The sequence below is a fragment of the Agelaius tricolor genome, unplaced genomic scaffold (assembly GCF_023055355.1).
Source record: "Agelaius tricolor isolate 1412-34295 unplaced genomic scaffold, bAgeTri1.0.p SCAF_23, whole genome shotgun sequence".
Taxonomy (NCBI): domain Eukaryota; kingdom Metazoa; phylum Chordata; class Aves; order Passeriformes; family Icteridae; genus Agelaius; species Agelaius tricolor.
This window is the reverse complement of record NW_027269283.1, coordinates 5,420,708-5,443,957: the sequence shown is the minus strand read 5'-3', so window position 1 is coordinate 5,443,957 and position 23,250 is coordinate 5,420,708. Positions and strand designations below refer to the sequence as shown.

Here is a 23,250-nt window from a genome sequence, read left to right as displayed (position 1 = left end):
CTCAAATACAAGGTAACTGCCTTGTGCCAGCAGTGCTTATGTGTGGTACCCTCAGTGCTTGGAGGATTTCTGAAATGTGAACATCTCTTTCTGCAGATGTGCATCCGTTGAGACCTGCTTTTTCTTTCATTGATATCATATGATATAATATAATCTATTGATAAGTTGTTTCCTGTTTAATACTGAACCAAATGTGGGAAGACACCTTAAGAGTCTCAAGTAGAAGTGTGTAATCCATCAAGTTCTTTCTTGGACTGTCCTGGTTTCAGCTGGAATAAGAGTTCCTTTTCTTCTTAGCAGCTGGAGCAGTGCTGTATTTTTGATTCAGTATGAGAATAATGTTGATGACACAGTGATGTTTTGGTTGTTGCTAAGTAGTGCTTACCCTAAGTCAAGGACTTTTTAGTGTCTTATGATCTGCCAAGAGACAAGCCTAAGCGAAAATTACAGCATTTCAAAGATTGGCTCTAGCCTAATTTATGTTATGCTATATATTTGGAGGGGACTAATAAAAAATAAATTATTAAAGAAGTGCAATTACAAGCATTGTAATCAAGATGTGTAAGGTTTTATGTTTAGCAAGTTTTTTTAATATAATTTTATCATTTTGTCCTCTTAGGATTTATTTTGTTTATAGTAAAATGGAATTTTGTATATGGCAAATGCCTTGTGCACGTTGGATCTTTATTGAATCTAAGTGATACATACAATTTTAAAAAAATCATGTTATCAGATTTGAAGCTAGTACTGCTTGCATTTTCTTACTGTGTATTTTGCCTCTTCCTCTAGAGCAATCCCCACCCTTTGGTCTGGGCTAAACTCAAAGGCTTTCCATTCTGGCCTGCTAAAGCACTGAGGGATAAAGATGGGCAAGTCGATGCCCGTTTCTTTGGCCAACATGACAGGTGGGAGTTGAAAAAAAGGATATATTTGACTGTTCTTAAAAAATTTATGTTGTAATTTTGTGTGCTTACAAGTTTTTGGATCCTGTCTTTAGAACCTTGACTCTAACAAAAGCTGTGTAATACTGTAGCAAACACAGTTTTAGTTCCTTACATGATTGTAAAATAAATCCCTAATCTGGTGAGTATGCAGCTTAATTCCTGGGTCTGATGTTGTGCTGGGGAGAGCTGCAGTTCTTAAGGGTGGAAGAAACCAATGAAGTCATTTATATTGTCTAAACATATATACACACCTGTAGGTTTAAAAAGTACAGAAATATAACCTGTGTTGAAAATGCAGTTTTGCTCTGAAGGGAGTTCTCTGTACTTGTGAATCCTCTGCTTAGATGGACACAGCCATGATGAATACAAGTTGATTTGCCATGAATTAGAAATATAAATCTATAATAATATGTGTAAAAAACCCACCTATGCAGGGCCATGGAATAATTAAGTCAAAGTTCCTGCTGTCTTAGGGTCTTGGCAGGCAGTTTCAGGGTCTGCTTCATTTCATGATAAATAAAATCTCTCCAGTACTTGCTGATGGAACTTTTCCTGGCACTGAGGAATTTGGCCAACCTGGCCTGGGGTGTAAAATATTTCTAAGAAGGTGCTTGTGAAGTATTCCTTTCCTTACCAGCTTTTTACATTTTTGTGCTATGACATATAGACTGTTTAGCAATGGCTGTCTTACAGTTACATAGACTGTTCCAATTTGGAATATCTTGTCATTTGACCAGTGTTAAGTCATGTTTTATTGCTACTGGGTAAAATAAAATAAGCCACTGATAATCCAAGGCATGCAGTTTGCTTACTTACCAAAAGTAAGCACTGAAATATTAAAAGAATGTAATGATGGTTCTTTAAAATTATCTGAGCTACTCATATCTTTATGATTAGGTGAAAATAAATTAGTATTTGCATAAAAGCTGGCAATGTCAATTCACAGTATGAAATGTAGTTATATTATCTTTTTCTGTTTTATATATAGGGCCTGGGTTCCAATAAATAATTGCTACCTCATGTCTAAAGAAATTCCTTTTTCTGTGAAAAAGACTAAAAGCATCTTCAATAGTGCAATGCAAGAAATGGAGGTTTATGTTGATAACATTCGTAGAAAATTTGGAGTATTTAATTATGCACCTTTCCGGACACCATATACTCCCAACAATCAATACCAAATGTTGTTAGACCCTGCAAACCCAGCTGCTGGAACTGCAAAGACAGACAAACAAGAGAAAATCAAACTAAATTTTGATATGACAGCGTCACCCAAGATTCTGATGAGCAAGTCCATGCTGGGCAGTAGCACAGGCCGCAGGATTTCACTGACAGATATGCCACGGTCACCAATGAGTACAAACTCCTCAGTTCACACTGGCTCTGATGTTGAACAGGATGCAGAGAAAAAAGCAACTTCCAGTCATTTTAGTGCCAGTGAAGAATCCATGGACTTCATTGAGAAAAATACAGGTAAAAAAAAATAAAAGAGGTACAGGACTTTGGAAATGGGCTAGTTTTATTCTGTGTAGTTTTTAATGATAGGCTGAGTTATGACTTGGTTTATGAAGAAATTTTAAAAAAAGGGATGCATGTAACTTTCAGTATCACAAATAAGAAAGAACAGTTCTTTCTGTCACCTTGAGAAGGAATGAATAATCTTGAAAAATGATTCAACCTGTTCAATTTAAATAGCAGGAAAGAGTTGTAACTATTAAAGTGAATGGAGAGTGGAAATAAATACAAAAAAAAATTAGAACTGTCATGAGTAGGTGTTCTGGTTTTAAATCTGTCTTTATTAATTTTCTACTTTTTCAGCTTCTCCAGCACCAACAAGAACAGGTCAATCAGGGAGCTTGTCAGGCAGCCCCAAACCTTTCTCTCCTCAAGCATCAACGCCAATTTCTGCTAAGCAAGAAAGAACTTCCACGCCAGGAAGCATTCTGAATCTTAACCTTGGTTAGTTTTGATGTTTGAAAACCTAATATTCTTACAGCTGAACAAATTATGCTGGTGTCAGTGCAACATAATACAAACAAATGTGCTTGTATGTGACTTTAAATGAGCAAAGGTCTTTAAATGAGGCACACATGTCATTATTGTTTTATCAGATTTACTGGGTTTTTTATCTTGTAAAAGGAAGTTTCCATTATTGTTTCTTGTTGATGAAAGGAAGTAGTTAAAGGATAATTTTCTTAGCTGAACTGTAAACATGAATGTGTCTAAACAGTAGGTAAGTTTCTAAAGGTTGTAATTACATGAACATTGCTGCTCTTCACCACTCAGTCTCTCTCAAGTGAATTGCTGGCAAGGTTTTCTTGTGATCTTTAGGATTTAGGATTTACTAGGGCTTCTCTCTTGCTGCCTTCACATCACCTCCTCACTGACCATACCTCTCTAGGGAGATAGATGGATGAAAGGAATTAGCAGAATTCTTGAAGTCTTGAAACTCCCTAGAAGTAAATTTTGGGATTGTGGAATTTTGAAAGATGGAGTGGGTAAGTACTAAGTTGGTAAAACAGCTCTGCAAGCCAAACATGTAAATCAGTTTCCTCAGTCATGCTTTGTTCCTGTGGGTGTTCTGATTCAGTTCTGGTTGCTTTTTACCTTCACGTGATCTTACACAGAGAACCAGGATTTTGCCCCCTTGGTGTTAGCCAGGTCCTTCAGGAAGGCTTAAGTTCAAATAATGAATTCATGTCTTTAGTGCCTTACAGGTATTCTGATTCTGGATACAAGTCTATTTTTCAGTGGGTCATATGTGTGGACATAGGTGTAGAATTAATTTCTTCTGCTGCACTGCAGCTGTTTGTCACCTCATCTGAGGTGACAATGCATTTGGAAAAACATTAAGAAGTACATAGTGCTGCAGTTGTTTGAACCACAGATGGGAGACATCAGCTGGAGCACTTTGAATAAATAGCATAGATTGGAAAATCTGATGTTATGGCCCATGAGTAATAACATAAAAGAAGTGCTTGTACGCTCTCGAGTAGAATATCTGGGGTTTTTTCAAGTTTAGGGGAATTTCCTTTATTAAATATTCTTTTTGTTAATGTGAGTGAACAGCCCTTCTTCATTTAATAGTGTCAGCTGTGCCAGGCATGTGTTCTTCTGTGGATATTAGAATTTTTCCAATATAACTCATTGTGTCTCATTGTCATATGTGATGTGAACAGAGTTTCTCTCTGCAAAAACAAAAGTGAGAGTCCAGAAAACAAAGACACTTTGTATCTTCAGAAGAGTGCTAGGAGGATTCTGTGGTCTGTAATTCAGCAAAAAGGAAGGAAAAATAACAGAAATGAACCATCTGTTGCTACTGGCACACTTGCTAATTGACATATACTGAGAAATGTGTTATTCTATCTTGAATTTACTAATTTGTCCAGTGAAATAATCTACATTTTTATATGTATTCTCATGACCTAAGTTTTGTATTTTAAATGATGACTATAAAGATTTTATGTGTCTTATAATATTATAAAGATTTTAGTTCTATTTAATTTTCTCTGTGAAGGTAGTAGTAAATAAGAGCAGTAGTTAAGTAGAAGTGCTGTCAGACAGCTTTACAAACCTGAATGGGGATTTCTTGATAAATTCACATGGATGGAGAAAAAGTCCCCATAAATTTAAGCATGTGTTTTGTGTTTGAATAGAGAAAGAATCCATTTTTTGTAGTAAAGTCATTTTAGAGTTACTGTTTATCCCACAATTACAAAAAAAAGTGCAGCATGTTGCAGATTGTCTGCATTTCTCTTTGGTGAAATGTGTTTTCGTGGGGTTTCTGTGGTCGAGATGACCTCGAGGTGTTAGAAAGTCTCTTTTTCCCTACCCTGAGATCAAAGGAGTCAGGATTCTTCAGCTGTGTTTTTCAAGGTTGTTTATTCTCTGTTATCTAGAACATTCTTTTCCTGACCTGCTGAGGTCTGTCTGTGGCACACTGACCGCCCCAGAGGCGCTGTTATCTTTTTGTACTAAAAACTACGTGTACATTATTTACAATAATTTTCCAATACCTATCACCTATGTTAGACAGTGTGTTTCTACTCTAAACCAATCCAAAAGTGCCACCATCACCCAGAAGATGGAGGCTTAAAAGAAGAAAGAAGAAGGACAAGGGATGCCCAAATCCCTCCATCTTGGCTTCTGAACCCCCATTCTAAAAACCCAAAATTTTACTTTTTCACCCTGTGACAAACTATCATTCTGCTTAAACTCTCGTGGCTTGTAAATCCTCACACAAAGTTGGTAATTTTTTCCATGGGTTAAAATCAAAGGCACAGGTGTCTTTGGCTTCGTGCCAAGGTCTCTGAGCCCCCTGGCAGGGGCTTGAGCCATCCAGGGCAGCCAGAGGGATGTCCTGGGTTCTGACAGTGCTGTATCTGGATAGCCATCTTTTCCTTGTGTAAAATCTCTATTCTGAGCCGTGTTTGTTGTTGCAGACCGCAGCAAGGCTGAGATGGATCTGAAGGAGCTGAGTGAGTCGGTGCAGCAGCAGAGCACCCCCGTGCAGCTCATCTCCCCCAAGCGCCAGATCCGCAGCAGGTTCCAGCTCAACCTTGACAAGACCATCGAGAGCTGTAAGGCACAGCTGGGTGAGTGTCCCTCAAGAGCTGCAGCCACATTGCTCCTCACAGAGAAGAGCAAGGCACAATTCTTCCCAAGAGTATTTCTGGGTTTCACATTCTCTGAACAGCAGAGGAAGGAAAAACAATTCTTATCATTTGCTGCGCCTGTGTTTGTGCAAAAGTAGAATGCAATATGGAGATTGTTTACCCAAAGTGATGGTGTTTTGTTTCCTTGGCCTGTCAGGGCCAAGAGAGTGTGTGTGTGTGTGTGTTGGGACTGTGTGCAGAGTTGAGTGCTTGGCAGGTTCAGTTTTAGATGTATAGAATACTATAGTATAATAAAGTAAGTAATTAGCCTTCTGATATCATTGGAGTCCTCCTCATCTTTCCTCCTTTGTCTGGGCCTGTGACCAGCCAGCTATAAAGAACACTCAAATTGGAGGTCAAATAAGTTTTTGGATAGTAAAACCATAAATATTTTATGTTTTAAAACAAGAGTAGAAAATATTCAAACTCTTTGTGGTGAGTAGAATGCACTGAACTAGTTTGTTTTAAAACACAGTGAAACCTGATGCTTCAAATTTTTCTTTCATCTTTTAACCTGTTTTGGTACTGTTCTGATGTGGATAGTATGAGAGAATTATAGTCTTAACTGCTTTGCATGTTGAAAAATTGGAGAATTCTGCCTAAATTCTGTCAGTTGCACAAAGTATAATGAATGTAAGTAACTAAATATAATCAGGTGAATAGTGTTGCTGATTTTTAAGGATTTTTATCTTGTGGATAAAAAAAATTCGTTTTTGTATTTGTCGACATTGGACCCTGAATTGAACAATAGACCTTGCAGGTAGTGGGAAAAAGCAGTGAAAGGAGGGCCATTGAATGAAATAAAAATATTTATTGGAGTATGTAGAAGTTCATTTTTATACATTATGGTGCTGGGATAGGGCACTAAGCTTTGTAGCCAAAGGACTGATAGTTAAGGTAATGGTATGTGTACACTTTGTTCCAGTATATAGAGAGTATTTTCTTGGTAATGTCAGTCAGTCTGATGTCAGCATGGAATGTACTTTCCTTCCCACAATTAGGAATAAATGAAATATCTGAAGCTGTTTATACTGCAGTAGAACACAGTGACTCTGAAGATTCTGAAAAATCTGATACCAGTGACAGTGAATATAGTGATGAGGATCAGAAATCAAAGAATGATCAAGAGGATGGGGAGGACAAGGAAGGTGCAAGAAGTGACAAAGAATCATTGAGCTTGAAAAAAAAACCCAAGCCTCCAGCACAGAATGAAGACAAGGAGGAACTTAAAAGCACAAGTCCAGAAGTGGAGAAAACAGAAGATCAGGTCAAGGAAAAGGCTGTTTCAGATACTGAAAAAGAATTTTCTGAAAAGGGAAAGAGTTTACAGCATCCTGCAAAAGAAAAGCTGAAAGGGAAAGATGAAACAGACTCTCCAACCGTGCATCTAGGACTGGACTCTGATTCTGAGAGTGAACTTGTCATCGATCTAGGAGATGATCATTGTGCCCGTGAAGGAAGGAAAAACAAGAAAGAATCTAAAGAATCTTCTCCTAAACAAGATGGTAGGATGAAATTATTTCCTGTTGTTTACCCTCTGTTCTGTTCTTACCAAAGGTAGAATTGCCACCTTTATTTTTGCATTAAGATAAAAATTGTTTTAATACAGATATTTTTAGGAGTGTTTGTTCATCCTTTGTGACTATGAAAAAGTTTTCAGTGCCCATTGTAGTTTCTGGTTTAAACAAAATTAGTTTTACTGTTTCCTTTTGGCAGAGTGGAGCTATGAATATCCATAATTTTTGCTGGGCAGGACCCAGCACTTGGCCTTACTGAACCTGATTAAGTTGTGCCAGCCCACTGATTCAATCTGTCAAGATCTTTGTAGAGCCTTCCTGCCCTTGAGCAGATCAGCACTCCTGCCCAACGTGGTGTCATCTGAATTTGGTTGACAATGTCAGTTCACTGTTGTTTAGAAAGTTTATAGTTCCTTCAGTTACTGCTCAGACATTAATCCTTTAGAATGTTTTTTCTCCTGAAAGAAATTGGGATGACAGGTGAAAGTGGTAAGGCAGAAACACCCTAACAAGTGCTAACCTCTTACATATCTTTTGAATGAGGTCAGGCTGGTTTTTCTTGGTTTTGTACTTCTTATTTTGCTTAGCCACTGATGCATCTGAATTGGCACCAGTTTCCACTAGACTGAAATGACTTTACTTGTAGAATATTGATTACTTTTGAGGAAAACAATTCAAAGCAGACTGGAAGGTATATATATATATATACATATACTAGTTCCAAAAACTAGATGGAAAATTACAAATCAGATGTGTTGGTGAAAAGCAGGCATAACATTTTATGTTTTGTTTAGTTGTAGGTAAAACTCCACCTTCCTCCAGTGCAAGCACCCAGCCTCTACCAGAAACTCCAGTGCTCACCCGCTCTGCATCACAGACCCCCCCAGCTGGTGTGACAGCAACCACCAGTGCTGCTTCTACTGTCAGTGCTCCCTCTGCTGCCACAGGGAGCCCTGTGAAAAAGCAGAGGCCTCTGCTGCCCAAGGAAACTGCCCCTGCTGTGCAGAGGGTGGTGTGGAATTCTTCAAACAAATTCCAGACATCTTCTCAGAAGTGGCACATGCAGAAGGTACAGAGGCAGCAGCAGCAGCAGAGCCAGCAGTCTCAGTCACAGCAGCCTCAGTCCTCTCAGGGGACAAGATACCAGACAAGACAAGCAGTTAAAGGTACACACTTCTCTAACTCAAATGTGCCTGTGGTCCCATAATTCCCCAGTAGTGATCCCTGTGCTCCAGGAGGGCCCAGCCAAGAGTTCTGCTGTATAAACAAAATCTCAAAGTGTGCTTCTACTCTGATAAGTGTCTTTAGTATCAAAGTTACTCACTATACTTGCTCTTTCTGGTGTCTATTTAGAGTCATGTCTTCTTATTTTAATGACAAAAAAACTGTGTTTCTGTGTAAATATTTTTGCTTCACATAACCATAACAGACTTGGAAGGGTGAACGGAATAATTTTCTGGATCATATGCTAAAACCATTAACTATTCCACTTGCATGTTTACCAATGTCACCTCAGTATCTACAAATTGCTTCCAGTTTTATGTGACAGATCTGAAGGGTTTTTCAGAGTATAATTTGACAACAGTGAAATTACCCAGGCTCCAGGATTTGTCTTTGAAATCCCTGTTGTTTAACAAGACTTTGATGCTAGTTTACTGAGCAAACAGCCCTGGCATTTCAGAATGTTTTCACAACTGTTTTCTCACCATCCCTTTGCTGGAGCCTTCACCAATAGCTGGCACAGGGTTACACAAACCTGTGCTGCTGATGCTTCCCTTCACTTAACAGCAACTTTATGTAAATCAGCTTCATTTGTCACTTCAAGTTAATAAACTGAAATGTTTACTGCTGTGCCTGATGAGGAGGCATTCTCCACTCTACTGACACCACTGGCACACAGGTGATCTTGTAGAGAGGTTTGGTGATGGTTCACATACAGACATTTACAGAGGCTCATTTCTCTGGTCCCAAACTGCTTTTGTTCCTGTCATTTAAGCAGTGTTGAGGAAGTGGCATCTTTCTGCTTTTAGACTGCACAAATTGATACAGAAATATGGAGTGAGGAAAAATAAATGTGAAAATTGGAGAAGTTAAATGCTAAACTTTAAATAGAATTGTACTTTAATACATACCTTAATAGTAGGGGCTAAACTTTGTGCTCAGCCCATGAGTTTGTTTCCTCAGTATTGTTTACTATTGAGCACATCATGGCAATGTTCCATCTGAAATATTATACTCTGGAAATCTATCAGGTGGAAGCTATAAAATCTATAGATTTCTTATATACTGATTTGGCATAAAGAAAAATATAGCACATAAAGATGAATAAATTGTTTATTTTGGTTATTCCACTACTGAGGATATTAGCAATGAAGACATATTTTATAATATGAATCAGTAAAAATAGCTTGAAAAGTTTTATTCTTAAAAAACCACATTTTAACAATACTCCAGCAGATAAGTCATTAGAACTGAGAGAGACTTCTGCTCTGGCCAGTCTAAAATGATAAGTTTCAAAGTTATATTTACTTCATTACATCTAAGCCTTATAATTATGTACAAGTTCAGTGGCTGAGTACTGTGTAATTAATCATTAGATGGCACCATTGTATAAATAATACAAATTTGAAATGGCTACATGCACACAGTTTAGTTAGATATTGAAGGTAGAAAGTTTGCCTGTTGTTTTCATAATTCCTTGTGTGATTGATCCCCTCAATGTTCTCTTTTCTTAGCTGTGCAGCAAAAAGAGATCACCCAGAGCACTTCCACATCCACTATAACCCTGGTCACAAGCACTCAGCCCATTTCCATGGTTACCAGCTCTGGATCTGCAAGCACACTTTCTTCTTCACTCAGCACAGACTTGCCAATTGCAACAGCTTCAGCTGATGTGGCTGCAGATATTGCTAAATACACCAGCAAAGTAAGTTCTGGAGGAAGGTTTTATTGAAGTTGTACCTTTCTTTTCAAGTTGTACCTCTCTTTTAAAACACCCTGTAGTTTCATCAGGTGGGATCAATGTGTGTTCACACATTAAAGAGAGGCCAAATTGTTAAAGAGAAGGGGTGGTCTCATCATAGTGACAGTGAGGGAAGGGATGTGAGCTTTCCATGCTCTTTTAGATACTTAGATTAAAAAAAAATCAATGAATACTATATATTTTTGCATGGAGTTTCTTCCCCAAATTCATGGTTATATATTTTTTGTTTATAAATGATATCAACAGCAGTTTCTTAGAAAAGTAGAAGGTCAAGCAGTTCACCTGTTCAGGACACTTAAAAATCAGAGTCCTGATCAAAATTCTTGTTTTCCACCTTCTAAATAAGTAGAACCAAGTAAATATCATATATTCAGAGGGAGAGAGAAGGGTAGCAATATAGGTTCCCAGTAGAGAAGTTGAAAGAAAATGAAAGTGAAAATCTATTAAAAATATATACCAAAGAATTATTTTCTCTTCTTTTTGTCTTTTAGATGATGGATGCCATCAAAGGAACAATGACTGAAATATATAATGATCTTTCAAAAAATACTACTGGAAGTACAATAGCTGAGGTTAGTGTAAGATTAAAAAACCCCTTCCATTTTAAGTTTGAAAAATGCAAATTAGTATTTTTATGTATATTTAAATGTGCTACATAACTGTATCTACAAAGTTTCATATATGAAGATTGTCAAGAGATAAGTAATTTCTGTGCTGTTTTAGAAGTTATGATTAGAATGGTGGAAAAATACCAGGTGGGCTCTGTAAGATAAGCATTAAGCATCAAACCCAGGTTCTTCAATCTTCTGTCAAGAATTTGCTACCTTTTTTAAAATTGGAAATGAAGTTGTTTTTTTTGAAAATAAATTATTTGTAAACTGTGTAGTGCAGAAGTTTATTACAACCATAGTTTTTAATACTTCTTTGAAATACTTTGAAACACTTTGCATTTTTAATGAAATGCTATACATTGCTTTTGATATTCCCTAAGGGTAGGACTTAGTATGTTCTAAGGGGTTTTTTAAATCTTGAAAAAGCAGATTAAGCAGTGCAAACTAAGAATAAATGGGAACAAATAAAGCTCAAAGTGTGACAATTTGTTTACCTGCTTTAACCAAAATAAGGAAGTCAGTTTTGAGCAAAGATGTTTGTATTCCTGATCCACAGTGAATTGATAATCTTGCTTTTCTAAGCCTCATCTAGTTAAAATAAAAGACATGAAATGTCATGCTAATAAATGCAAACAGCACTGAGGAATAGGTTCTTGATTCCAGTCAGAAATTTGAGATGTGACAGTTTAAGAGAAATCAAGTTGAACAGAAGTTAATGTAAGTTTAACAGAAGTTTTTTGTCTTCAAAGAGTCCTGTGCTCTTTATGGTGAGCAAATCCAGCAAATAGATATTTTGAATACTTCACACTTTGGTTTGGGGTTTAATATTGTCTTTTCCTCATGTTAATATGAAGGAACCTTGATGTAAACAATGGCTCATTGCTTTGGACATGTTTTTTTATGTAATCATAATGCATTACACACCATGCCCTGTTTGTTATTACTAACTATTAAATTTTTAATATTTAGATTCGGCGTTTGAGGATTGAAATAGAAAAACTTCAATGGTTACATCAACAGGAACTTTCAGAAATGAAACATAATCTAGGTATGAAAATGACAGTCCAAAACAGTGTCAGGTATTGTCCTACATAGAAAATGGAAATGCTTATAGTATGTGTTACCTTCATCACATTGTCCCTCTTGGAACTAACACATTTTGCTTTGTAAAGAAACTAAGATATGACAAACAAATGAGAGAAGAGATGGAATCCTCTGTATTTCCTGAATTTGGAGCAGGACAAAAGTTTGGGCTTGCAAAGACAAAGCACATTAGCAGCAGCTGCATAAGTTCTTTCTGTGCTTATGCTGTATTCTGGTTCTTTGTGGGACATCTAGAAGTAAAGTGTTAAACAAATGGAAGGCAGTGATTTAAAATCATGCCACAATAAGAAAAGATGGAAGACTTGCATTTTTTGAGTAGGTACGAAACAGATGCCCAAACTCAGGGACTACCTTGTCTGCTAGCTTTAATTTCATGTTGTCATTAAACTTATGAATATTACTGTGTTGCTCCTTGCTGTTGGGGAGTGGAAAATGCAAACCCACCTTTCTCTGGATTTTGAGTAGAACTGACAATGGCTGAAATGCGTCAGAGCCTGGAACAGGAGCGGGATCGTTTGATTGCTGAGGTGAAGAAGCAGCTGGAACTGGAAAAGCAACAAGCAGTGGATGAGACCAAGAAGAAGCAATGGTGTGCCAACTGCAAGAAAGAGGCCATCTTTTATTGCTGTTGGAATACCAGCTACTGTGACTACCCCTGCCAACAAGCTCACTGGCCTGAGCATATGAAATCTTGCACACAGTCAGGTAATGGTGCTTCTTGCACAGCTGGGGGGGTTTGGGTGGGTGGATGGATCCACAGTGACTCAGTTCTTCATGTGCAGATGTGACTCTGAGGAGGGACTGTGGACTGGCTCCATTGAGTAGTGGCCTCATTCTCTTTTTCCTTTGATTTTAGCTACTGCGACACAGCAAGAAACAGATACTGAAATTAGCACAGAAACACTAAATAAATCCTCCCAGCCCAGTTCAAGTGTGCAGTCTACACCCACAGAAACAGCCAGCACTCCTAAGGAAAAGGAAGGTTCAGCTGATAAAAGCAAAGAGAGTGTTACAGTGAGTATCATCACTTCAAACAATAACAATGTTCAATCAAAAAATAATGTGTAAGATTTCTCTGAAACCTATCCCTAAAGGCTTCCCTGAGTAAGCCAGGAATTTATAACCATGTGTATATTTCAAAGAGTGTGTTTTGGGGAGTGATAGAGAGTTGTGGTTTTTGTTCTTCATTTTGTAAAAAAACCTCATTCTGCCCTTTGGGAACACCCTTTCCCTTTCACTAATTCCCAAAAAAAAACCTTGTGTTGGCTTGACTGATCCTTCCAGCCAAGGAGGACTGGACCTCTTTCTCTCTCTCTCTCCAGGACCCATCAATGTAGCTTCTGGTCTGGATCTTTCGATACAAGTTGCCTTCTGATAAGCAATACTGACTGCAGCACTTCCAAGCCCTTCTTGCCTGGGGGTTCAGAGGCCAAGCTCAAGACCTGCATTCAAACCAACTTACTTTCTCACCACAGACTGCCATTAGGGTACCACAATGTTCCATAACACTGATACAACACTTCACCTGGATCTACGGTTAACGGAGCAGTTTTGAAATCCTCCATAGCATCTACTCTGATAGTTTTCAGTAGGCAAGGATGAGCAAATGCTCTAAAAAAAAAGGGACTTAACATTGCATATATAGAAAATGTTTATAGAGAAGATTCTGCTTTATAGGTAGGGCTTGACTATTAGCAATTTTGGCATCAGTTTTTTTCTGCCCTTGCAAGATTTATTAAATGAAAAATTTTAGTGGGGGGGGGGATGGGGCTGATCCTTCACACCCTTACACATGATCCTCCACGTCAGTAGGAGCCTTGTTGTATTTTAAAATATTAAAAGCAAACTAATTTTGTAGTATTGTGATTCCAGCATGATGTCTCATCGAGATAGTCCTGTAGAATTGGGAAGCATAGTAATTTAGAGAGCTGTGTTCATTTCTTGACACTTTTGCTACTGTCTGGTGTTAGATCTCTGGGCTTGAAATGTCATCTAAGGGAGTAACTTGGGGAACAGATTTGAAGGGGGGAAAAGGAGGTGCTGTTTCACTTAAATGTTTTGATGAAGTTGGTTAAACTCTGGCTCACTCACTTAATGTTTGTATGCATTGTTATGGCAGCACAAGCTTTGTATTACTGGGGAAGTAGGGAATGTGAGACCTAAAACCTGCCAGGGAATATTCCAGTTACACAGATATGGAATTGCTTTTATATAGATGTTCTACCTGAAACATCATGCTGTATACATTGATCATGTTCATAATTTGAATTTTGTTTTATTAACAAAGAAGTAACCTGTGAATTCATTAAGATGCAAATTTTAACACAAAGAAAACATCCAACATAAATTGCATATCATAACAATAATAATGTAACAACTAGGTGGAATTTATGTACAAGCTGAGGCTTCTACTGAGGTTGCCTGTGCTGTCTCTGCAGATAGCAACAGGTGTGACAAGCACCCAGCCTATAAAACTGGTCCAGGTACCGCAGACCACCACCTATATTCCAACTACTCAACCCACAATTGTAAGTACAGCATCATCATTTAAAGTCTGCAGCAATGCTGTTCCTGGCATTAAAATTGCTCAGTATCTCTGGGGGGTTGTCTCCGTCTGCTGTTGTATCAAGAGATGAATTCACTGGTATAGTCTCAACTTGCAGTGCAAAATGCTTTATTTTGCTGTGCAACATTCCACCCTTTCATTCCATTTGTGATTGCAAGATTTAGAAATCTTTAAGTCTGGCAAAGGCACTGAGGACAGGCAGAGGCCATTTCAAATTACTGGTCTGTTTCATGTATATACTTGACCACAACATCAATGTAAATATATAGAATTCATTTAAAATATCTTTTAAATATCGTTTTGTCTATGGTATCCTAAAGAGATTTAGAGATTTAATTATTTCTGAGCTATGCTTGATACTCCTGTGACATCTCAGTATCTGTGAAAAAGAATATGCATTTGTCAGCAGTGTCTCTCCCATGCAGTCTTGCACATTAGCATTATGAACCGAGAAATCGCATTGGAATCAGACCTGGGTTTTTTCCATCAAAGGCTTAACCAAGGACATCCGAATTCCCTAGTGTCAGTCACAGTAGATGGGACAAAAGTGAGTTGGATTTTTGTATTCTGTACACCATATTAGCCCATTGTTTCAGCTGTTGGTGCTCTGCAGTGCTCATGTCAGAGCCAGCTACTGAGCTGATGCTGCCCTGGTCACGGCACGTGCTCTGCCTCTGCTGGGTTCAGCAGGGAAGCCCATGTGTGGGTAACTTCATTTCTGACTTAAAACACTGTTATAAACCATCTGATTTACCAGTGTAGCTTACCCACACTGTGACTGTGAGGCCTGATGTGCTGTAGACGTTCCTCTGTGTCTCTCTTTCCCTGTGCACACCCCAGCTGCAGGACACACCTGGGTGTGTGTTGGTGGATACACGCTCATGCACAAACAGTACTTCACAACCATCAGATTCCACACAAACACAGCTCTTGGTGGGGATGCAGACTTCCCACATTCCTCACAGCATTTCAATTCCACTTGGTCTCACCTGAGACCACTGTGCACCGTTGCAGCATTGGCCCTGAGTTGCTTGGACTGAACTACCATTAACAATAAGGTTTTGTATGTGTTTTAAAATCCAATAGCAGACTTCTAAGACATCAGGCTTCTTTTGTGAATAGCTGCGAGGTTGTAAGATCCTACGGTGGTTTTGTGTAATCAGAAAAATGGCAGTTACCCTCATCTGTTTTCTGTAACACAAAGTGTATTGAGTTATGTAAAGCAGAATTGGAAGGTGTGAAAGGTTTCCAACTTTATTTGTGCATGTTTATAACTTTGTACACATTTGCATTAGTCTTGCACAGCTACAGACACCTCTGTATTCTAATGACTGCACGTGCAATTTAAATAATTTTAAACCTTAGTGCATGTTTAATATGTATGCAAAATGTACATATGTGTAAAACTGGCAGAGGTGGAAAATTTACCTCTCAGGGAATGATCTTAACACATTTAAGGAGTCTCGCACATTCCATATTCTGATCGTGCTAAGAACTGAAATTAATTAATTAATTAATTCCATGTGTGTAAGTGTGTATATTTAAAAGGCAACTGTGGCAACCTTAATTTCCCCACCTCTAGTACTGACAGTGACTTACATAATGGCTTCTTTAGAATTCAGTTTGCACTTTGTGTCCAACTAGAAACGACTTCCATTGTATCTTCTGGGTACCATTTCCACTGAACCTTGTAAACACGTCTGAAATCATTACAAAATGGCAGTAATTTTGAATTTATTTAGCAAATTGGTCCCATGTTTGTTTTTTATTCTTCCTGCGGTTAAAATAATGTAAAAATATGAACCCATCTTCTTTGCATTCCAGGGAATGGAATGAGTAGGCTTCTGGAAGGCACAGACTCAGTCACAAAGGAGCTGTAATCCATCTCAGCAGGGATACTCAGAGTCTTTGTGGAATATCATTAAGACACTCATGTGGTTTCTTGAATCAGTGTGGGGAAACATTGGGCTTCAGTGAACTTGTATTTGTTCTTCCATGTCCTCTCTGGAATGTCACACTACCACTGGGGGAAGATCTGTGCATCCCTTTCAGGTTCCTCAAAATCTCACTCCCTGTTCCTTCCACAAGATGTTGTGAACTGAAATGGATGCGTTTGTCTGATCACCAGTTGTGCATCACTGGAATTGTGTTGGAACACACTTTGCAGTTTGTACGGTAGAGACATTTCTAGACTTTCTCACGTTTTTGGAGGAAGGTTAAGATACAGACTTTAGGTTCAATAAATCCTCTTACAGATCTCCAGAGTGATGTGACCTTGACCAGATTGTTTAACATTCTTGTGCCTTTGTCTCTGCATCTGTAGAATCAATTACCACCTATAGAGATGTCCTGAAACTCCATTTGTTGAGATGTATAAATCATGATCAGTATGATGGAAGTGTAAAGTTTATTCTATATTAATATTTTTACAGGGTGTGTAAGACAGTTCCCAGTAATGCTGATGTTTTTGCTATTGATTTGTGCAGAAGTTAACTTAAGTACTTTTTTTTGTTCAAATGGATGTTCTTTGTTCTCTTCTGTGTAGACTGAATGCATGGGGGAAAGTTCCTTTTGGGGAAAAAGATTTAAGTAACGTGTAACAAGAATATACTTATAAACAAGGGTATTTTTGTACTCCAGTTTGATTTGTCAGAACTTTTTCAAATGACAAAGGATTTTCTTAGCCCTTTTTCCTCTTCCCACGTATTAGTTTGCAGAAAATACATAACTGGATGTAACTCTGAAACCCTCACCCTCCAAGCACAGGCAGTGTGTGCAGCCCCTATAGCACCTCCTGTCCCTGTAATTCTAGAGCAGTGATGAGAACACAGAAACTCTTGGCTATAGGGAAGTAATGCACTACTCCTCCCCTGGAATGAGGTAATACTGTGGTAATAAAGGTATTATTAGTTCTTGCACAAAATTGGAACTTGTTCTGGATTTCCCCTGGAAAACAAATCACTATTTCTGTGGTCATGTTTATGTGACCTTTAACATAACAATCTGTTTCTCTTGGTTTTAATCCACAGACCATTCCTGTAGTGGTAAGTCCTTCTGCTGGGACAGTGGCAATGAGAACTGGAGTTCAGTCTGTTCAGACCACAATGCCAGTCCAAGTACGAAGAGTCTAACTGCTAACAAGAAGTTCATACAATTGTTGGAATAAAAAAAAATCTAATAGAAATGTGACAAATAAACACAGATATTTGGATTAACCTCAGAGGTTCAGACTTTAGCTTTGTGTATGTGTACAAAGCATTAATTACACTACATTAATGTAAAGCATTAGTGCTGGCTTAGAAAAGCTAAGGACAGGTAAGATCCATATTAAATCTATGCTTCTTTTGTAAATAATGTACAATTTGTGGATGTCATTAGAGTACCATCTCCTTTTTATATTTGTATTGACTTTAACTTATAAAGAGTGTTTGAAGTTGGAAAAGGAAGGTTTAAAAGAGCCTTACCACAACCTAATGCTGAGAACTGGTTTTGGGAAACTGCATCAAATAATCTGATACAGAAAATCTGAACAACTTTTTGCATTCAGAGTGAAAAAAATTTCTGCACTTTGAAACTCTTGTGGAATTTTTCTGAACAACCAAGTGATGAAGGATATATCTTTTCAACTAACTCTATTAGGCAAATTATGGACCTGAAATCCATAAAAATGTAAACTGTTTTTCACAATGACCAGGCTGACAACAAATCTTAATGTTTACAGGTTAAAATTACTTTAAAATTTCATTCAGTCTAAGATCAGAAAATTTGCAAAGTGTAATAGCAGCTGGTTGTAGCAGGATTTCTGATTACTGATATCAAAGATTGAGGAAAGTAAAGTTTGTTGCTATGCTTCACAGTTTTCTTATTTTTTAAAAATCCTCCCAAAGGACTTGGAAGAAGAACTAGGTGTGGAGAAAAACATGCATTGGGAAACATGGGCAAAGGACTTTTGATGCTGGGCCAGAGCATGTATTATTTATACGATGGAATTTATGTTTTTCTGTAAGCATGAAGCAGTGCAGTATGAGAGGAAGCACCCCCTGGAGATGCTGTCTGTTACACTGAGGCTGTAGTCCCATTTTGTATGTTGTGTAAAACGAAAGCATTGAACAAAGCAAAGGTGATGTATGTATATGAGAAAATTAACTGTATGATATCATTCCAGTACATCCTGTTGTACATTTTAGTCATGTTGATTTCTCCCATTGTTTATATAAGAATGCGGTTTGTACAGTCTCCAGCTTGTACCCAGATTAGAGGGAAAAAAGTATTAGAATAAAAAAAAAAAAAGTGAGAACAGAATATTCATTAATTGCAGTTGTGTCAAAACTAGCCTAGCTGGCCTTATTTGTGAAGCATAATTGCTTTTAGCATATGGAAGTATTTTTTCACATTTTCTTTGTATAAAATTTGTATTAAACTTAAATATCTTTTTTGACAATTGTGTTTCTTTGTGACTAAGACAGCTGACACACACAATATGCTTTGGGTTTCTCCAATTTTTCAAGAAACGTCACAATTTTTTTATTAAACTGTTTTAGAAAAATGTTCTGTGTTCCTGGATTTCCAGTTTTGGTTCAATCTGGAGGAATGTTCATTTCTGCACAGTCTCCAGAGCACAGGTAATTTCACCCATGTTAGCATCTTCTGTCTCAGAAGTGTGGGACCTTTGGATCCAAGCCTGTCCAATTTATGTTGTGTATCATTTACTCAGTGGTTGGATTGGGGTTGGACAGATACATGTCAGTGTTAAGGGTATTTGTGAGTAGAAATGGGGCCTCTGAGTGCAACTGCAGCCCCTCAAGAGAGCATGAATTGGACAAGACTTCTCTGTGTGTGTCATAAGTATAAGTTAAGAGAAACAGGGAGCTTATTAAGCAATCCATAAATATTGTCTGAAGTTCCTGCTCCTGCAGTTACCTTGTTCTGGGCATTTGTAAAGCAACCACAGTTTGTGGTCCGAGTGCTACTGTTTACAGAAATGCATAAAACTTGAAAGCCTGAAATGAGGTTTGGCCTTCCCCATGGACCTTGGATGCTGAAATAAGGCCTTGTGTTAGAGGAAAAAGTGATGTACAAATTGTAGGAAACCCCACTGCTTTCTGACACCTGTTCCAGCCTGTGGAGGGTTTTTTTTTTATTAATGAGCATTGTTTTTTTCTACAGAAGAAATGTTTTCTTTCCTTAAAATAACAGGTGACCAAATCCTAGTAAAGTATGTAGAAAATGTAGAAATACATAAAAACTACAGGTGAAGGAACATGTACATGTGTCTGTGCATGTTTCCAGGTCTTCTGCATGTGCCTAAGTACAAAACTGCTGTAGCCCCCCTCTTCTGTCCATGATAAATTCCCTGGACACTAAATCCTGATACTCTTGCTGGACTGAGAGATTAATGTGCCATGGTGACTGGAAGGAGGTGGTGACACCTGTGTCACAGATGTGTTCTGACTCTTGGTGTGTCCCACCCAAAGCTCTGCTAAGAAAGTCAGCAACAAAACCAAGAGCTTTCAACCCTTTAAATATATTCTGAAAGCAAAATCTTCCAAGAATCTTTAAGAAAAAACCCAGAATCAGTGCTCAGACAATTGACTAGATTAAGTCAGGTGATAAATTTGGAATTTCAAGGAAGATCAATTAGCTGATGGATGGGGTCTTAAAAGCTGAAGGTGTGCTCTGGGACTCTGCAATCCCTGACATTTTTTATTCTTTCAGAAGTTTATTTACCAGAGCACTTACCCTGTAAACATTAGTCAATTCTCCACTGACTGTCACAAATAGGAAGTTATATCACTAGTGAAGGAAACCATTCTTACAGCAGGGAAACCTTGAGGAAAAAATCCTTCTCAGCAAGCCCTGAGCCCTGCAATGCCTGTGCTAGAAAAGTGACATTTTGCATGGAGTTGTGCTGAGGCCAGAGCAGCTCTTTGCAAATGCCCCCACAGCGTGTACGGAGAGGCTGGGTTTGCTCACGCTGATGTGTCACAGCTGCTGCCTTGGATTAATTTCAGATTTTCTGCTTTAGCTTGGCAGAAAATCTCCTCTCAGATCCAGCACTGTTTTCCCTAAATGTTTTTAGAGCTTAGGAGTATCCCTCAAGTTTGTGCAGCACTTGTGTAACCCTTTGAGAGGTGAGGGCTGCAGCATTTGCTGCATCTCTAACCCCTCCTTCCAGAGAGGCTTTGATCCTTCTCACCTTACCTGCTGCCACAGCAAGGAACAATCAGCCATTTTCAAACTAAGAGATCCACCCAGGCCCAGAGAATTTAAACATTTTGACAGCAACATTACCAGGCCAGCCTTGAAATGGGGAGCATGCATTCCACATTTAGACCCAAGAGTGCTGGGAGAGAAGGCAGGTACTCCAGTCCCCCAAAATGTAAACATGTTTTTATTTAATGCCTTTCACTCATCACAAGGTACTTTCCCCCATCCTCAGCCCCAAGAAGGCAGCATAAGGCACCGTGTAGGCACAGGCACAGTCCATGTACCCTCCTGGTGAGGTTCAAAACCACAGCCACAGTTCTTACCAGCAGTACCATGTGTCCTTTCTACTCATGTACACAATATGATTCTCCCCAGAGTTTGTTCTGGAGAAATGAACTATTAATTTAGAACAGTAAGACTTTCCCCACCCCTCCCAACCCCCAAAAGCCAGATGAAAAACAGGTACAGAGCTTAATACCAGAGTAATGAGATTAGTTCATAAATTAAAAAAATACAAAAAAAGGAAACAAAACAACAACAAAAAAAAAATCAACAGTTTCACTCCTATTTTCAGAAGGTCCTGTGTGATGTGATGGATTGTGCAGAGACTCCTTGCTGTGTCCTCTTCCCCTTTGAAAACCAAGGATGCTGACAGGGAGACCCAGACTTGTAGCATTTGCCTTGCTGATGGCCAAAGGGCCATTAGAGCTCTGTGCCTCCACCTCAGCCAGCAACTGCAGCATCCCAGGGACTGATCAGGAGCATTTTCCTCTGTCCAAAGGAAGGAGGACTTGAGACAATATTCTTTGGCTGCAAGTTCTTAAAGGCTTCCACTGAAAGGGTTCCCCTTCAAAAAAAAGAAAAACTGCAGTTGCTGTGGGATTTTTTTTTTTTACTAAGAAAACCTTGAGGAATAGCTGGAACCGATGTAAGAGTCTGAGTGCAGCCCTCCCAGTGCTCAGATGTTGGGATCTGCTACAAATACTCAAGTTCCAAGGCGTGCCGAAGAGCTTCCAGGTCAGCGTGACAGGAGATTCTCCAGAAGGGCATGTTGTGCTAGAGTGAAACCAAAAGAGTGCAGGGTTTTGTTCCTGTTTTTGTATAATACTGAGATCAAAACAACTTCCTTAGCTTGTACCCTCAGGAACAGAGTTTTGTACTTGTCACAGTGCCAGAGGGAAGGAGGCTCGTCTTAGGGAGGGAGGAAGGGACAAAGTGGGAAGTGTCTCTGTTGATCTGTGCACACAGGAAGACACATCCTCCACAACTGAGGAGTATCCTGCTTCACAGGTGATGGAGGATGTGCGCTGGATGCTAAACTTTGCTCCTATTTTCTTCCCCCCCCCACAAATTAATTAGGAATGTTTCTAGAATTGCAGTGATACTAGAAACAGTTTTAAGTGAATATCAGTAGTGGAAGCTGTTATCAGTGATCCACAGACAAGTGAATTAAATCAATCTATTGGAAAAGGAAGTTATTAAAATGTATAAAAATGTAAATAAAGGGATAAAATACCACACAATCAAAATGCTTTCTAACAATTCGCTTTCCCAATTAACTGGAACAGTAGGTCATACTGCATTTTCTATAAATGTAGGAACAAAGCAAACCAAGACAGCTAAAGAGACTGAAATCCACTGCTCTGCAATTTCACTTTAAGGAGAAAAGTTATTTCCTTCCTCCTCCCCCAGTTTCTATTAAACCCCTTCCATTAAATTATGTTTTTCTTTCTTAAACCAGAAGAAAACTTGGCCTCCCAGCCACTCCTGTTGTTCAGCAGTTACAGATTTATCACTCATCAGACAGGTGAAGAAAAATGACCCACAAAACCGGAGATGTTATCAGTGCTGTCAGCAGAGCAGCAAAAGGCTCTCTGCCTGTCCCCTCCCTTCTTTGTTTTTTCTGTATCAAGCTCAGGTGTGTAGAAGGTTTGATTAACGATTGTCATCAATCAAAGGAGGCAGCAGCCCAGCAAAGAATGTGCTCTGCTGATGGCCGAGCTGCTCGGGCCAGGGACAGGAGGCCCTTGAAACCCAGCAGAGGAGATTCCTGAACCTCCCCAGGCAGGCAGAAGCCCCTGCAGCCTTTGGTGCACTCCTGCCCACTGAGCCCCACAAGCAGCAGCCCATGGTCACTTCAGCCCCAGTCCTGCATTTGGGCTCTTCCTGACAGCTCCTTAACCCTTCCTGAGCTACAAAACCATCTGCAGTTGTTTTAGGTGGTTTTCCAAGGTGCAGATGTTGTTGCTTCCACTGGGCAGGAAAAATACACTATAAAAAACTGTGTTTCTGCTGCTTTGAAGATAACCTGAGATACAGCTCTGGGGATAGAACATGTGCCCCCCACCTTATTTTCTGGGATCCCTTTGTTACTGGGCTTGTGCAACCAAAGGACTTAAAAGTTGCTTGGAAAGTCTTTGCAGTGAGAATGAGATACCAGGTTCAGCTGTACAGCTGAGCTCCTGTGATATAATATTTCAACATCACCTGAGCTACAGCATTTGTGTATCTGTTAAAAATTAAGGTTTGCTGAAGATGGAGCTCATTCAGCCAGTTCCTGCACCTCAACTCATGTGCAATGCTCCTGGAGCAAAGGCAGCTCCATCACATTTCTCCAGTCACCTCAGGAGCACAGGACCCAGGATACACAAAGACATCTTGCAAAT

At 38.9% G+C, this 23,250-nt stretch overlaps 2 protein-coding genes across 11 annotated transcripts in view; one reads left to right on the top strand and one right to left on the bottom strand.

Annotated features, from left to right (window-relative positions):
* The window catches only part of ZMYND8 (zinc finger MYND-type containing 8), a 49,031-nt gene extending 30,213 nt beyond the window's left edge, over positions 1–18,818 (top strand). For 7 of the 8 annotated variants that reach the window (XM_071446882.1, XM_071446876.1, XM_071446877.1 and 4 more), the window contains exons 10-21: positions 790–905; positions 1,933–2,414; positions 2,760–2,900; positions 5,384–5,536; positions 6,598–7,101; positions 7,908–8,279; positions 9,849–10,039; positions 10,588–10,668; positions 11,677–11,755; positions 12,277–12,516; positions 12,668–12,825; positions 13,134–13,677. In XM_071446882.1, the coding sequence (XP_071302983.1) occupies positions 790–905; positions 1,933–2,414; positions 2,760–2,900; positions 5,384–5,536; positions 6,598–7,101; positions 7,908–8,279; positions 9,849–10,039; positions 10,588–10,668; positions 11,677–11,755; positions 12,277–12,516; positions 12,668–12,825; positions 13,134–13,148 (2,532 nt within the window). In that variant the 3' untranslated portion in view covers positions 13,149–13,677. Of the gene's footprint in view, positions 1–789; positions 906–1,932; positions 2,415–2,759; positions 2,901–5,383; positions 5,537–6,597; positions 7,102–7,907; positions 8,280–9,848; positions 10,040–10,587; positions 10,669–11,676; positions 11,756–12,276; positions 12,517–12,667; positions 12,826–13,133; positions 13,678–14,249; positions 14,340–17,406 lie in introns of those variants that run through there. The other variant, XM_071446883.1, reaches the window with a different exon arrangement.
* Positions 18,819–20,752: 1,934 nt separating this feature from the next.
* EYA2 (EYA transcriptional coactivator and phosphatase 2) overlaps positions 20,753–23,250 on the bottom strand; it is an 87,900-nt gene continuing 85,402 nt past the window's right edge. For all 3 annotated transcript variants that reach the window (XM_071446885.1, XM_071446884.1, XM_071446886.1), the window contains exon 16: positions 20,753–21,640. In XM_071446885.1, coding sequence (XP_071302986.1) covers positions 21,560–21,640 — 81 coding nt within the window. In that variant the 3' untranslated portion in view covers positions 20,753–21,559. The remainder of the gene's footprint in view (positions 21,641–23,250) is intronic.